The sequence below is a fragment of the Ursus americanus genome, chromosome 13 (genome assembly GCF_024610735.1).
Source record: "Ursus americanus isolate L20-20 chromosome 13, mUrsAme1.1.p, whole genome shotgun sequence".
Taxonomy (NCBI): Eukaryota; Metazoa; Chordata; class Mammalia; order Carnivora; family Ursidae; genus Ursus; species Ursus americanus.
The window spans coordinates 48,605,153-48,623,325 of record NC_142139.1 but is presented as its reverse complement, the minus strand read 5'-3'; the positions used below and the strand labels follow the sequence as shown (position 1 = coordinate 48,623,325).

The following is an 18,173-nucleotide window of genomic DNA, read 5'->3' as shown; positions in this document are numbered from 1 at the left end:
CCTGTCAAAAAGTACACTCTACATTTGGAAGAATCTAATTTGTGAGAATGAGAGAGAAAAATGCAAATGACACCTTAGTATTATTATGAAAATAGTTTTGACTTTGCAGACCCCCTGAAAGGATTGACTATGAGAATTGCCTACTAGGAAATGAAGTCGATCTTTTAGCAGGTTCATAGATGCATAGAATATCCTAGGAAACTGAGATGTAGCAGTATGTCTCACAGTATAGATTTGAGGAAAACATGGAAACAGAAATCAAAATCTGGTTATATATTGGGGCGCCTGGGTGGCTCAGTCATTAAGCGTCTGCCTTCGGGTTAAGCATCTGCCTTCGGATCAAGGTGTGATCCCAGGCTCCTGGGATCGAGCCCCACATCAGGCTCCTCCACCGGGAGCCTGCATCTTCCTCTCGCACTCCCCCTGCCTGTGCTCCCTCTCTCGCTGGCTGTCTCTCTGTCAAATAAATAAATAAAATCTTAAAAAAAAAAATCTGGTTATATACCATTTCACCATTTTTTTTCTATCAATGTTTTAAAAGAAGAGATAATGTCAGTCATAAAAATAGCAACAGTACCATTTTTTGAAATTTTACTATGTGCCAGTCACTCTGCTAAATGTTTTACTTTCTCCATCAAACTAGATTCTTACAAGACCTGTATGACATAAGTATAATTATTATCTCCAAACTTGAGATGGGGGAATTATGGCATAGACTGAGTCACTTTGCCATGGTACAACACTGAGTTCTAGAGCCATGATTGGCCTCTGAGCTGTTTGAACCCAGAGAATGCAGTTTATCTCTCTGTTACATTCTCCCATCTGCCCCCCAAAAAGTTCAGAAATGGAAACTTAACAGTTATAGTGAACATACACAAATACGTTATTATTTTCTTTACAAATAAAACTAATGAATGCTCCAAATGAAAATCTGTATGTGTCTTTAATTTCCAACATCTTCGTTATCAAGTAATTTATATTATTCTGTGCCCAGTATAATCACAATAAATGTATATATGTATAATATTATAGCAGTAAATTTAAAAAGAAACACATCTGTAGCATATATTCAGGTCACAAGTTCTGCTGCTAAAACCTTCAGAAAACTTGACTTAAAAAATCTCTCTACCCAAGGGGCGCCTGGGTGGCTCAGTTAAGTATCTGCCTTCGGCCCAGGTCATGATCCTCGGGTCCTGACATTCAGCCCCCACACTGGGCTCCCTGCTCAGCGGGGAGTCTGCTTCTCCCTCTGCCCTTCCCCCTCCCCCTATTCGTGCTCGCTTTCTCTCACTCTCTCTCTCTCTCTCAAATGAATAAATAAAATCTTTTAAAAAAAGTCTCCCTAGCCAAAAAAAAAAAAAAAAAGAAAAAGGTAAACATACCTCTTGTGGGTAGAGAGAGGAGGAACTCATAGATGGCTCACTCTAAGGATATAATTACAATTTTAATTCATAGCAAAGTGATTAAAAAATAGTTACTTATTTTATAATTGTTATTTTAGCTAATATATTTATATATGGTATTTTGTTGTCATTACTATTCATCAATATTGAAAAGCTGTATTTCCACTGAAAACAATAAAGTTCGAAAACAAAGTAAACCTCGCATAATGAGATCTGTATTTCTTCAATAACCTGTAACCTGGAAAGTAGTTCATGCTTTGTAAAAACACTGAATGTGTAACTCATATAAAAAGTAAGAAAATAGACTTGAGATTTGAACAAGTGATTTGGATGGATTAGCTGGGTTTTAGAGGAAAATATAGCTCAGAAATTTCATCAGTGCAACAATGCAGTGGAATCTCACTGACTGTATTTTGTACAGATTATGGTAAATAACATAATGAAAGTATTCATTTGAGCAAAGGCAGAAATATTTCAAGAAACAGCAAACAGTCTGGACCTAGAGAATTTGTCAGGTTCAAACACATTCAAATTCCTGACTGGGCAGCAGAATTTTGCAGCAGCAGAAGGAAGAGAGAGTCATGTTCATTAACAATTTTAGGAGCTTTGTAATCATCATAAAACATAGTGTGTAACTGACACAGCTGAAAACTAGGCACCACATTGCAACCTGGTCTTGTTCCCAAGTTTCAACAACCAATAATGTTAAATTGATAGTCACTGACATGTAGCACATGTCAGTCCTATGTTAATGTTGACATGGAAGCTTGCTGATAAGAATCAATTGTTTTTGAGTAAAACCTGACTTTTTAAAAGTTTCACCCTTTGGACATAGAACTTATATTCCTTTATGCACAACTATAATTATATATAAGAGTTGACAACTACTAAATTTATTTTATGAAAGATGTGACTTGAATTTAGTTTTTGCCACTTCTTCTATTGTTCAGGAATATTCCAACATAATGTAGCGCTCTCTGGAATTATAATACGTAATTAACTGATAAAGATTGCATGTTTTAAAATATGAGTGCTATCAGATATTTATAAAACAATAATATGTGTCAAAACAATCTGGAGTCACTTCAAATGCATAAGCGTATTAGATAGAAATAATCTCATGTGTTAAAAGAAAATTATAACCACTATGTATAAACACTAATAAAGTCATAATTATACTTGAACACATTTTCCTCTAAATTGTAAGAATAGATGGATATATGTCTCAATGGACAAAATTGAAGACTTTTTTTTAATTAACTAGGAACATATTTAATAAGAGTAAATATGGTTTAAGTTGAATAAACAAATATTTTTATGAATACCTACTCTTTATCGTGGTCCTCAGGCTTGACTTAATAAACCTTGCAGGTATTATCGATCAAAATGAAAATGATGCTTGGGGAATTTTTTGTATTTAAATAAATTCTTTCTTTTTATCGATATTTTTAGAATTTAAACCTCTTAAGCAGCAATGGTATGGCTTTTCAAACTACCAAGATTCGAATATCTTTACTTATCTTTTAAAGAACACATGCTATCATTGAATTCTGTATGCTGTAGTTAGCCTGAATAAATGTGATTGTACAAACTAGTACAGCTGGGCAAGGGATTGGGTGAGGATCAGAAAAGAAAAGGACTCTATACGCTTAGGTCTGGTCACGCTGGAACAAAGCAGAAGCAGAGGAGACAAAGAGAACAGGTAGAATATATGGAACTCCCCAGGTGCTGGCATCAGTTAACCCCAACCGCATTCCAGGTGTCAAATTTCTAGCATCCTGCACCCCATTACATGTGGCTTGATAAAGTAAGTGAGATGAGTTTCTGAGATATCATACACCCAAATCTGTAGTGTGAACAAAATTAAAAGTATGATTTAAATCATTCACTCAGATTTTTTTAAGACTGTAAATTAATTCAAGTTTTAAAGTATAGAGTAGATCCCAACCTTTGCCGATATAAAACTGAGATCTAAGACCTCTGTGTAGGATTGATTACATTTACAAAAGTTATTTTAGGAAAATATATATTCCCTAAAATCCAGAGGACTTGGTCTTTTTGTTTTGAACAGTTTTTATGTAAACTAAATTTCTACAAAGAATGACATTTTATTTTCCCTAGGGAACTATAATGAAAATATGCAATAAATATAATTCTTAAAAAATATTTTTATTCCTTAAAAAACACCTAAATTAAATGGGGCTTGGGCTCAAAGTCTATGTAACAAAGGGCTTATAATTTTCATTTTTATCTGAAACATTTATTGAATTATATTAAAGAAATCACTGAATTGCAGATTAGAGAGAATAAAGTAGAATGCATAATATCAGAAAGTTGCTTTGGTCCACGGTAAAGGTTTCATATGGTTTGTCATATTAACATCACACAACTTTACAAATTGATCTCCTGCTGGTATTATGAGGAGCACTGAGTTTGGGTTGTAAAGATTTCTGATAATTTTATTTTGAACTTTTGAATATGTTTTTATTCCTAAGGTCTGGGAATTGGGAACATGTTCTATGTTTTTTATGAAGATGGAATCAAAGTGATACAACCCATAGAATGTGAATTTCAGAGGCACATTAAGCCTAGTGAAAAGCTCCTGGGATTTCAGGCAAGTATTTAAAAACTTCCTTTGCAGTTTTAGTGGCAGTTTTGTTAAGTTGAATTATATTTCGGAAACACAGTGAAATCCATGCACATATGAGATGTTTTGGGAGCAGAATACTAAAACTGTGATACTGGTTGTTATTCTATGCAGGTTTAATATTCGAGGAGGAAAAACGATATGTAATTACTTGTTCTAATTAAAATAAAGGCAATAGAAGTGAAATACATAGAATGAACACTGTGTAATAACTTTACCTACTCCTTAATTTAGAATGTCTCATATTTTGGTAGGCAATGGTTACTTTAACAAAATGAAAGAAAATAGCATGCAAATAATCTGATGGGAAATTGGGGTCTATTAGCTGTTTTATAAATATTGATTCCTTTTTATTTTTTATCTCATTTTTATGAGGTCTCAATGGAATGAATACTTTAGATTTACATAGAAAAATATTAATTCTTTTATTTATTTATGTTTACCTTGCCCATCCCAAGAAGATTTTTTTCTGTAAAATATTGGTACAGCATTCAGAAAGTAAAATAATATCTAACAAAATGGGTATTGATTATACATATTAGAGACTGTATTTTAATAAGATAATAATAAATTATAATTATTTTTATGTTGCCATAGCTATATGTATCTCTCCACATAAACATGTATACACCGAAATATGTAATATTAAAGTATCTATGTTTTTTATGTGTTCCCACACAAGTTTGGATAGGCACCAAACATCCAAAATGGGATAAGATATTGGTAGACCTCATCATGGAACCTCTCTTGATACTCGTTTTTAATGTTGGCATGGCCATGAGATATGAGTAAAATAAATATTTAATGCCATTGTTTAGATTTTTTACTTTGAACTCCTATTTGCAGCGATGTATAGATACATGGAGACAAAAATTTACACCTAAAATCTATGCCCTAAAATAATAAAAAAATATATGGGTGAGATAAGATAGTCCAGCTTCCTTCTAGATATTCTATAGGAAAAATAAAGGAAATAATTTAACTCAATATGTCCATGATTGTTTAAAAGAAATGAAAACATTTGGGGATGCTTGGGTGGCTCAGTCGGTTAAGCATCCAGCTCTTGATTTCTGGTCAGGTCATGATCGCATGGGTCATGAGATGGAGCCCCATGTTGGGTTCCACACTTAGCAGGAAGTCTGCTTGAAGGTTCTCGCCCTCTGACCCTCCCCCCACAGGTGTGTGCATACTCTCTCAAATAAATAAATAAATAAATCTTTAAAATAAAATAAAATAAAACAAATGAAACCATTTTTAATTTAAAAATATTTCAGTCATAAGCTAAATTGCTAAATGGAATTATTATAATTTTTGCTAAGCTATGGTTTAACAAGTAAGACAACATTTTAAACGGCACATACGATTTTGTTTTGTTTTATAATCATATAACTAAGACCATTTTGAATAAGGTACATATGTGTGTGTGTAAATAAATAAATGCATATGTGAAAATATAAATATTTGCTTGTGATAAAGCAAATAATGCAATTTTATACCACATTCATATTATGGATGCAAAATCCGGGCTACCACACAGATACAGGAAATGTAGCATCAAAATGATTTAAATCAAAGCAAAATAATTTTGCAGGAGAGTCTATCTCTGAACCAGCAGTTTTGTAGCTGACACGGATGTGTTGGTTCTATCACAGAATTTGAAACTTCGGTTATTAACACTAGTAAGATAATCTGTGAAATCCATACTTGTCATCACAAAACTGTCACCTCGTGAGTTTGATTTGCAAATTTAAAGACAAAGAATTTTCTTCCTACTTTTCAAGTATGCTATTCCAGAGTACCGGTTAATGGGTTAATGCAATTGGGTTCAATGCAAATCTAAAGAATGTGCTTTTTCAAACATTTCTTGATGACTCTGGATGAGTTAATTCCACAACTATTTGAACCCTAAAGCTGAAAAGGAAGCAGAAACTTGATGTGACACTTTTGTGACATGTCTGGCAACAGGGATGTGAGTTTACTTACCTGAATTCCTCTCTCTTTAAAGCTTTTGAACACATAGACTTCTCCTAAAAGTACTAAAGTAGAAACCACATAGGATTATGTATATCTGTCTCTCTCTATATGTCTGGCTATATATAGTGAGAAATTACATACATACATATATACATTATATATAACTTTCTATAAAAATTAAAAATTGAAGAAGTGAAAACCAAACCCCATCATGACAGCCTTCACTCATTTCCTTCAACCTGAGAACCCTTATCTGCAAGCATACATCAACAGTGAGTGTCAAAGCAGGGATAGTTACGAAGAACTAATTTAGTGCGTCAGATTTTCCAAATCACAGCCTATGGAAATCTTTACATTCATCCTACATATGAGTTTATGCATAATGCAAAATGAAGGAAAATATAAGGATAATTTAGCTGTCCTACATTATATAAGACAAAAAATTACAAAAATTTTAATCCTCTAATGGAAGAGTAAGCAAAAAGAGTAAAAAATGTCAGATTTGTACTTTTGAAATCAACTATCAATGTGTTTTTTATTTTTTTTTAAGAGTTATTTATTTATTTGAGAGAGAGAGAGAGAGACACAGCATGAATGGTGGGAGGGGCAGAGAAAAAGGGAGAGATCTATCTTCAAGCAGACTCCCCACCGAGCATAGAGCTCAACATGGGGCTGGATCTCACAACCCTGAGATCATGACCTGAGCCGAATTCAAGAGTTGGCCCCTTAACTGACAGCCACCCAGGTGCCCCAAATGTGTGTTTATGGCCTTTCTATTGCTTTGGGTGTTGAAATTAAAACACAAATACATTTCAGCTGACCAATATATTTTTTAAAGCATTAGTAATAATACTGAAAATTGTGACTCAGCTAAAACTGTCCTGCTTGTTACTGTTAAGTGCAGAATATAAAGACATTCAATGAATACCAAAAAAGAAAAAAACATATTTCCTATGTAATTAACATAGTCCGTATATATGAAATAAGAACTACAGAAAATAAACTTTTATTTCATATTGCTCTGTTATTTTTTATTCCTAAATAATTATTTCTTATGCCATGCTATTTTGTTTTCTATTTAAACACAAGAGAAATGCCAATTTCAAACTGTGTAAGCTATTTGGTGCTACATTTCTAGATTTACATTTCTAATTATAAAATAATGTTCTGAGGAAATTGTTGAGTATTATGTGAAGAGAAAACTTTTCTCCAGAGAAACAGAACCAGTAGAGTTAATATATGTATCTATATCTCTCGATCTCTGACTCTATCTCTATATTTATCCCCATCTCCATCTATTTCTGTCTCTACCTCTATCTTTTATTTCAAGAAGTTGTCTCAAGTGACGGTGGGGTGGGGGGCAAGTCTGAAACCCCTAGGGCAGGACAGCCAGCAGGAAACTCAGGTAAGAGTGGTTGTTGTAGTCTGGAGTCTGAAATTCACAGATGAGGCCAGTAGACTGGAAACTCAGACACGAGATGACATTGAAGTTTTGAGTTAGCAATCTATAGGCAGACTGGAAACTCAAGCAGATTTCTGTGTGGAACTCTTGAGGCAGAATTCCTTCTTCTTTGGGAAATCTCATTCTTAAATCTTAAGGCTTTCAATTGATTGGATTCACATTATGGAAGGTGATCTGTTTTACTTAAGGAACGATTGTATTAATCACCTCTAAACAACTTTACAGCAACATCTAGACTGGTGCTTGCCCAAACAACTGGGCACCATAGCCTAGTCATAGCCCAGTTAACACATAAAATTAACCATCACATCTTACTATCTCTTTTAGTCAAGGGCCTATTTAATTCATGTTTGTATTCCCAACATGTTGAGTACGGTGCCTTACACATAGCAGATAGTCAAACAACATTTGTTAAATCAATGTGATGAAAATTCCATTGCTTAGAGCCTTGGGCTATTCATTCCTTTATGCGTTCTTGAAGTTTAGACATATATATGTCTGATTTCTTCCTCACCCTAACATTGTTCCTTACTTTACAATTCCCACAAAACAGTGCTCTTCTAATGTGTTTGTGAAAAATGTTTCATAGAATAATTTATCAATGAAGTTTTTAAGGGTAAATATAACTTCATAGGTCTATTAATTCAAGAGCACATAGTCAAAATGTACTGTGCAAATATTCTGTGTAAGATAGTTTGGAGTTCTATTACAGAAAAAAAAAAAAAAGCCGCTTCCTTGGGATTTTAGAAGATAAATCCCTTGAGTAAGAGTAGTGGAAGTGAGTCCTGGAATTATTTTTTCCCATGAAAAGATTAAACATAAATATAATATTTTTCAAAGTCATTGTTGATATTAAAAGAATAGCAGTGCAATTTCCAGTATAACTCATTAGTTAGTAACGTTTAGATAAAAACTGAAATACTTAGAATATAGAATTTTCCACCAAACCTCTCAGAAGATGCTGTTTGCTTGCTCTAAATAAAAATTCAATTCTGGTGCAATGTCAGATTACATTGGGTTTCAGCTTTTGATAGTGAGTTGGTGAGGATTCATGCAACATGGTTTAGTTATACTTTCATCTCTCTTTTTTTTTTTTTGTTATATAGCCTTACTAGATAAGACTCTTGCTATATTTATCCTAGTTGTACACATGATTTCATCTTGTCCCCTACAGTATGAACTTAAAGCAAATAGAATTCTCTCCCAGACTTATGAATTCAGAATGCAAACTGAAATGGGTTGAAAAAAATGTTTAAATTACAGGTTCAAGGATGACGGGCTCGGGGCGCCTGGGTGGCACAGTGGTTAAGCGTCTGCCTTCGGCTCAGGGTGTGGTCCCGGTGATCTGGGATCGAGCCCCACATCGGGCTCCTCTGCTGTGAGCCTGCTTCTTCCTCTCCCACTCCCCCTGCTTGTGTTCCCTCTCTCGCTGGCTGTGTCTATCTCTGTCGAATAAATAAATAAAATCTTAAAAAAAAAAAAAAAGGATGACGGGCTTTTCCAAGATGGCTAACTTTTCCACTCCTCTGGTTTCCACCGATTCTGTCATCTTTAGCTACCATTCTTTTAATTTTTAATACTTTTTAATTCCATTTGTTCCGTGTTTGCTTGTTAGAGCTCTAACTGCTGTTGGTCACACACACCATGGTGCTATCTATTCTTTTATGGGTACTAGAAGAGCTTAAATGAAAATCACATGTATCTCATCATCCATGGGTCCTATATTTTGAGACATGAAGGTTTTATTTGTGGTTTTAATGGTAATTTAAACAGTGATGAACTGCAGGGGAACACACTTTCTACAGAAAGTCTGATGTGAATCACCTGTAAAATGTCTGTTTTCTAGGTTTTGGATTCCCATATATGAAAATTACTTTACTTTTATAAATAAATACTACTAGTAAGTACTGTATTAGAATGGAATTAGCCCATAGGAACAGATCGTGTACAGTATTCAGAATTTACTTAGATATCAAGAAATTGAAGCTGAAATTAGAAATAGGGAAACACAACAGTGCACATTTCTTTCTCTCTTGGTGGTCTCCTTTACCTCAAGCACTGCAGCTTTCCCGGCATTCATCTATTCCCTTACTTATCCCTCCATATTTCCCTTTTCAGCATTTCATCTGTTTCTAATCTAATTACTACTTCTCCAAACTGTCCATAAAAATATTCGTTAATACCCTAGCCCCTTTATATGGCACACACCATTCATTTCCCCATGAAGCCATTGAGAAAGTTTTTGAATTCAATGCCACTGTGTACTTCAGAGAGGAATGTTTCCCCACTTACTCTTTTCTCAATGGGCCTCTATTCAAATATGGCTTATCTTAAAAAAGAGTTTAGAATGATAAAGATTTAAGCTTTTGTCCCTTTGTGGTTACAGTGATGTCCTTCAAAGAGCTTCCTAAAGAGAGTAATGTAAATTACCTCTGTTTCTTGGTGGATTAGTCTGTAGGTGTTAAGAGAAATAAATTTATGAAACTGGCCTTTGAAGCCCTAGGCTTAAAGAGGCTTCTAATTGTTAATTAAAAATTACACTTTTTTAGGGGCACCTGGGTGGCTCAGTCGTTAAGCATCTGCCTTTGGTTCAGGGCCTGATCCCAGGGTCCTGGGATTGAGCCCCGCATCAGGCTCCTTGCTCTGCTGGGAGCCGGCTCTTCCTCTCCCACTCCCCCTGCTTGTGTTCCCTCTCTCTCTGACTGTCTCTCTCCCTGTCAAATAAATAAATAAAATCTTTAAAAAAAATTACACTTTTAAAAAATTTTTCACATGTGCTTCTATTAGACTGTAAGTATGTAAGCCCAACAGGAGAACAACAGTTGGAAACACGTAAATTGTTGCAACAGCATGTTAGTGGATTTGAGTAGCAGGTGATTTTATCTAAGAAAGCAGATTAAGTCTTCTTCAAGAATTATTAATGAGAACCAGCCAAGTTATTTTGATAATTATGACCAGAATGATGTATGTGTCTTAGGCAATCTTTTGTGGTCATTTTGAAACATTTTTTTTACATGAGAAATAAGGACTCATGATACACCTACAAGTCCATTCTATAAACTTCAGAAATAAATGTGTGTATAGTAATTTAGATTTTTCAGTGGAAATATCTTAAGGATAAAATTGAAGAATTTAACTTATAAAAATTATTCATACAAATGTCTTTACACATGAAAAATTTCTACTCGAGATTTATAAAATCACATAAATCTACCTTGTATAGATCTTAGACTATAGTTCTGGTCTAAGATTTAGTTTTACTCACAACAAAAGTACTTATTCCTTTTTTCAAAGTAATAGATTTGCATGATGAAATAAAATAAAGCAAGAAAGCATAGATAAAAAGTGGTAGTTTCTTTCTTCATGTCTCCCTATTCCCAGTCCCACTGTATGCAATCAATTACATTGACTCACTTAGTATGCCCAGTAGCAAGAGCTCTTGAATTATCAATTAGATATTTTCTATTGGTGTTTCTTTATGGACGATAATAGTTTTGCTTACGCAGTTCTTAACTTTTTCTTTTTCTAAGTATGTTGTCAAATATGTAATTATTTTAATGCTTTTGGGGATTAGATTTATAATTTTAATGATTTATTCAAATTTTAGTCCTTATTTTTCTTGAAATTTCCTAAAATGTCTATGTTAATTTACTTTTCCAAGCTGTTGCTTGATTTCTTATTGTTTACATTTTATATTTCAAACAAAGTGTCAAAATTGCAATTTAACATGAAAGGCTGATCATTTCTTTAATATCATTTTCATATTTCAGATAGGTCATAAATCTCAGTTTGAACAATTTAAGAGGTGGTGTAGAAAGAAAAACAACACAGCGAATTAATGCCCTTAATTTTTCTTTATTAAATGCTTGAATTGCTAAAAACTAAAAAAATATTGCTGAAAGTGTTTAAAATGACAACTTTGCATTTCTCCATATACTTCTTGTATAATGATTTTATATGTTTTTCAGATGAAAATTGGAGATACAACTATATAATAAGAATTAAAAACAAAACTTAAACTTCAAAATTATTATTTATCTCAACTATTTAAACTACTAATTTATTATCCATTGATACTCCTTTTTTTTTTTTGCATTTTGGTAATTTGTCTTCAAAATTTTATTAAACCATTGTTAAAGGATACATTATGGATTGTTCTGTAAATTAAAGGCAAAACCTAAACTTCATCTAGGACTTGCCAAACAACACGGCAATCATTCCATTCCCCTTTGAAATCTCATCTGTGCAGTGCTAAAGAAAATGGAACACAAGCCACTATCCAGTAGCAATCTAAGGTGTCCCAAATCACCACCAAAGTGTTTCGTGTTTCAGAAACTGGATCCTTTCACTGACTCTATCTTCAGTATTCTTTCTTCCATCCTGAAAAACACCACAAGAGTCGTTTCTACCTCATCTCGATTTTGAAATCAAACATGTCCTCCCTATGATAAGGGCAGAAGAAAATGAGTTTAGCATATTTAAAAGTCTATACAGTATTATCATTTTCATTGAAAAATAGTAACTTTTAATGAGAAAGTCACGGGGATAAAGGTGCAGCACAGGAAATACAGTCAACAGTTCTGGAAGAGCGTTGTAGGTGACAGATGGTAGCTATGCCTGTGGTGAGCACAGCATAATGTACGGACACTTCAAGTCACTGCATTGTACACCTGATGCTAGTGTAGCACTGTGTATCAACTGCACTTTGATTAAAAAGAAGTAACTCTTTAATGTGTAATGTTCAGCATACATTTTTCAATTCATATAATTTCCTAAAAATATATTTTACTACTGATAGCTCACTTTTGAAATTATTTGGAAAACTTAAAGGTGGAATAAAATAGTAGCAGATCTGATTAAATAATCCATGTACATTTTAAGGGATTTGCATTGAACTAAATTGCAGAGGCAGTTTCAGTGAATTCTCAATAGGGTTTTCATGTTATTACTCAAGAATTTTTCCAAACCAGATAGTGTGGCAGAACTCCTATCTAATTCATCAGTAAGAAAGAGACAACACAAAATACAATTCTGTGGGTAATATAATAAATAAGATTTAGTTTTAAAGAGAAAGGACAAAGAAAATGTAATTTTGGTTTGTAACTTCCTACCTATAAAGAAGGTAGGTGCAGAGCTAAATCGTTATTTCTTAATATAACATTTATTTCTAAACATTTGCAAAATATGCTTTAAAATGGGTCTGTTTTCATGGTTTTTGTTTAACTGATACAAACATAACAAAATACATAGGTGTATAAATTATTTGGTCAGTATCTTTTCACCACATACCTGTAAGAAATAGACTGCAAGGTCATTTGCAAAAATAATTAAACAGTAAATAATATAAATCATGCTAAAATAATTTTTAAAAGAATATTGACCTAAAAGGTAAAGTGTAATGTTATTCAGGGTAGACATTCTGATATGGAAAATATTTGTGTGTTACAATAAGGTTTAAAAATAAAAATGCGTATAGTTATCCCATAAACAGCTTTATAATATTTGAAGATAAATCTATCACCCTTCAGAATAATTCATTTCAGTAAATCGTAGTCTTGCAAAAACTATTAAGCCTGTCTCCCACATAAGGCACTCTGTGCTGGACAATATGGGAAGATGGAAGAACTCGATCAAAATGACATGTCACCATCTGCATTGTGGGATTATGTGCTACAAAAAAAGTTCAATTCCTAAGTGATATTACACTGTGTTTAACCAAATGTAGATACTCCAACAACTGTAAAATTAACTCAATTTATGCTTTTATGTCAACATTTCTTAAATAGTTACAATACAAAGTAAGCTATTCACAGGAAGAGATCACATATGCATACTTCAAAAGGTAATCAATGAAACCTGTGTTGTTCCTTAACTAATATCTCCAAAAAGAAAAATTAGTAAAATGTGCATCATCAAATCTCATGTATCACTACTAAAAAAAAAAAAAAAAAAAAAAAAAGTTGACCATTTAAAGAAGGAAAAGAGGCATTGTATTGTTTTTGATATTCCATCTCATTACAACTGTTCAACTCTTTTCCTTAAAAGTTTAACTTTGTTTCCTCTTTATCCTATGGACTTGTAATGATAAGAAATGATTTAATTTACTCCATTTTAATATAAGAATTTAAAAGAATCAAGGTAAATTAATCCTAGGAGATTCATTTACAATGTCTTCGAAAGCCAGCAATTGTATTTTGACAGATTTCATTTCTCTGTGCTCTGATCATATTTCTTAAAGCAATTATAGATTTTGACATAAATAATGCCTATGAAGTAGATATTCAGGAAGGCAAACGAAATGAATTCCACAAGTTGGACTGAAGTTAAAAAACTTAAGTTCAGTTTTGGGAGCCATGTTTTAAAGCCGCATTAACAAACTATCTTTAACATTTGACAGACTTTTATGTAAAATTCAGGATAGAACATATTGCATGGAACAGAAGTACCAAATCAAATGGATGGGAAGCTAATAAGGAGAGATTTATGCTCTTTAGTAAAAATTTAAAACTCTACCTTACAAAGAAGTCTCCCTCTTCTTGAAGTTAAAAAAAAAAAAAAAAGACTAGGTATCCAGCTGTCAGAAAAATTCTACAGAGGAATGTGTACATTTTGCATTTAAACAAATGTTTTATTGATCTTTTTATTGATGAGTCTATTAATCAATAGTTGGAAGGGACCATTTGAACAAGTATTTTTTTGCTGCTACTTAAAGAAACTAGAGAATAAAACATATTTGAAAGGAGTAAGCCCCATCTTCCCATGATATTCATTAGCATTCACAACGATGTCATGATTATAATGAGTTTTACATTATTTTAAAGAAAAGTTTGCATACTATAGCTCAGCTTGGTTGCTTTCATTCATTCTTTCTGTCTTTTCCTTTCTTTTTTTTTTTTTTTTCCTTTCCTTTTCTTTCTGGTCAGTTAATTTCATGTGTTGTCTGATAAGGAAAAAATTTGTTAATCCTTTTTTTCCCCTTTAGCTAACCAACTTACTAATTAATAAAACAAAGTCAGTAAAGACTATTATTGCTTCTATACAAATCAAATCTTCATTATGTTAGGGAACAGAATTAAATACAACTAATTCTTTAGTTTCAACTATCCCCACTACTATTTAATTAAGTTATCCACCATGAACTAAATGGGTCCATATAATTTACACTTTCTGATATCCACCATAATTATCCATTTTTTTTAGTGCCTGAAATTAGCTTTTAATACCAACATCTTTTGCCAGACTCTATTTACTGGTTTTTCAACCTAACTTGACACCAATGGTTTTGATATTTAATTTGGTCTCACATTATTCAAATTTATGCCTTTCCCAACAGACATTAAGTTCCTGTCCCAGGGATTCTCAGTGCCTATTGGCCCCTGGACCTAGCCTGAGACAGGATTTCAGCTCCCTTAAAAGAACCAAGTGAACCAAGACATAAACCATCTAGTCCTACATTTACAAAAGGTCTATGGTTTTCTTCTCTTACATTCTGTAGACACTTGAAATTGAACCCTCTAAACATTTATTTTTTAATTGCTATTCTTATCTAATGTAATATCTTTATAAATTGAGTAAAACATTTTCTGTTTAAGCAGAGTAGAAGTAATTCAGAGAGTTTTGGATTTTTTTTTCTCTTTTGAAATCAATTGACAAAATCCTAATTCCATCCCCTCAATTTCCAGATGAAATGAGAAAGGTCAAGTGATTTGGTCAATGTCACAGAATTACCAAATGATAGAGGGGAAAATAATTCTCTTGAATAATTCTCTTGATGCAACAATTATTCCACACTTCAAGTAACTCTCTGAAACTCTTAAATATTCGCAGTGAACTTCTCTCCAAAACATTTTGAAAAATTGAAAAAAAATTGTAAAAATATGTAGACTATTATAGTTTCATGTAATATAGCCCATAGAAGATTTTCTGTAGGAAAATAACAGGTATGGAGCATCTGGATGGCTCAGTTGGTTAGTCTGCCTTCAGCTCAGGTCATGGTCCCGGGGTCCTAGGATCGAGCCCTGCATTGGCCTTCCTGCTCAGCAGGGAGTCTGCTTCTCCTTTTCCTTCTGCCCCTCTACCCTGCTCATGCTCTCTCTCTCAAATAAATAAATAAGTAAAATCTTTTAAAAAAAGGAAATAACAAGTAACACTGATCACTTGACCTTTTCAAACATGATTTTATTTAATGTGCATAATAATCCTATGTGATAGGTAATATTGTTTTTCCACTGAGATAAATGAAGGTCAAAAGGAATATTTACACAGCTGATGTGAATGTAAAGCTGGACATGACCTCTAGGTCTGGTTGACCTCAAGGCCTGCTTTCATAACCTCTCTAATACAGTGTCTCTAAAGAAACTGGTTCTCAATTTATGACAGTGTAATGTTATCAGCTCCATTTTTATTATTACACTAAAAGACAAAAATACATTCTTCTTATGTTAAAAGAGAGGATGAAAATTTCTGTAATGTAGTCTTTTTGATATTGATATCCTGGAGTCAAAATCATGCTGTATGATGGTTTTCTAAGGCCAAATTAAGCCAAATCACCTCCTGCGTTCCCATGACTACCTATGCTTTGACTAATATGAGCTAGACTGTTTATACACTTTAATAAATGAAATGGCAAATAGAATTATATAAATTGAATAAAAATCAGTTGTATTGCTCAGGTTATAAACAGTAATCTCAATTAAAAATTGATGAAAATATTTAAAGTTCATAGTCTTTCTTTTTTAAAAAATGGTCCAACAGGGAGATAACTACTGATATTAAATTAATTGTACATTATTGTAAAATCTCATTTTTTTTAACTTTGCAAAGCAGGATCAGCAGAGTACACTGTATTTGGTGCACTCAAAAAAGCTTAACCTTGACTACACATATTTCCACATGGCTATGAAAAATATCCTAGGAATCCCAACCTAGACGTTCCAATCCAGTACAAAACAACCTTTGTTTTGTTTGTCTTGATTCATGATAAACTGAACAAATCCTCATTGAGAATGATTATTTGCCTTCTATTGATAAAGTGAACAATATTTTTTTAAAGTGTTTCATTATGTACTTTTCTATTTATCTCAATAGACTCAGATTATGACAGTTTGGATTTTAAAAAGAGAGACAGAGAGACAGAAAAGAAAGCTCAAAATCAGTGCTTCTTAAACTATTTGGGGGGAAAGAATCACTTTGGTTTTTGTTCAATACATTTTTTTTAAAAACTAGTAAGTATTTTTCATCCCAAGAAACCTTCCAGGCAAGTTTGACACTACCCAAACTGTTCTAAATCCTATTCAAAGAGATAAGTCTGCTGATCATAGGAGCACATGGCTATTATGGCAATGTCAAATTGCTATAAAAGGTTCTAAATGTTTATTTTCAATTTCTATACTATTCTCAGCTTGGTAACAAATGATATGCCAACTGGCAGCTGTTCCCAGACAACATTTTGAATAGTGCTGCTCTAAAATTCAGTTTCTCAATCATTCTGGATCACATGGCATGACTGAGAAATAGACACTTTTGACTTTTTTTTTTTTTGCTATGATAAGTGACATTTAAACAAGTATTTACTGAGGAAATATTGTGCCTTCACTATTGTGTTTGGAAAATGTAAAAATATGGAAAGAGCAAAGGCTAACATTTTAACTGAGGATGATACTACATGGTTATATGCCAAGTTATAAGGCACAAAATATGAATGCTATGGAAGTTCAGACAAGAAAATCAGTAAGACCCATGGTAGTTAGGGATGAGTCACATAGGTATTGGAAATAGGACGGCCAAACGTAGACTGGGAAGAGTTTGATTAATAAAATGTGTGGTGTGCTCTTTAGTAGCTGTGGAAAATCATTGGTTTTTATGAAATTTTGGTGAGAATATTCAAGCTAGAAAAACAGACTATTTGTTGGAGAGCAATGAAGATTGCAGTTATACATTTTGAATAAGATTTTTAAAATTTCTTTCTTTTTTTTTTTCAAAGTCCTTCTACTTCCACCAACTCTCAACTATTGCCAAAGGAGGGAACCTTCGTGCCAGTGTTAGGAATATGACTGGTAGAGAAACAGAAAAATTAATCAATGCAGAACTACTAAAATCAATTTATTTTCAATAATTAGTGACCAGATCAGTAAGGGAACCAGGTCTACAATATACCTACAAATTTTCAAACTTAAGAGCTACATACTAATCAAAACATCAAACTGTCTTTCCCTCATTCTTTGACTCAATATACATTTCCTACCAGTTCAGTACCTACATAGGAGTGTCTATATACCACCCTTGGGTGAATCCACAGTGCTCCCAAAATCAATGCCCAAATTGGGTGTATACATGTTTAGATCACCTTATATGTTACATACTTATTTCTGCCTTTTTTTTTTTAGTAACACTAATGCCAGTTTATTTTTATTCACAGCTCTGTGTACTACTTAATGCATTTGCAATCCAAATTATGCAGAAGATCAGTATTTACTTTTCTGTGAATCTTAGAGAACTCTAACCTATTTGTATTTAATTAGCTTGCCTTTTTTGGTGCTCTTGTTTCCTATGCCTCTAAGAAGCATAGGAATGATTATGATTATTATTAATTTTATTATTATTAATCATTATTATTAATTTTACTGTTATTTTATTACTCAATAGTCTTTTATTGTATAGAATTCCTAGATTTTTTGTTTCCTAATAT

General features: G+C 32.9%; 1 protein-coding gene across 1 annotated transcript in view; it reads left to right on the top strand.

Annotated features, from left to right (window-relative positions):
* The window catches only part of FSTL5 (follistatin like 5), a 698,132-nt gene that overhangs the window by 602,937 nt on the left and 77,022 nt on the right, over positions 1-18,173 (top strand). Inside the window, exon 12 of the mRNA XM_045798623.2 lies at positions 3,899-4,017. Coding sequence (XP_045654579.2) covers positions 3,899-4,017 — 119 coding nt within the window. The remainder of the gene's footprint in view (positions 1-3,898; positions 4,018-18,173) is intronic.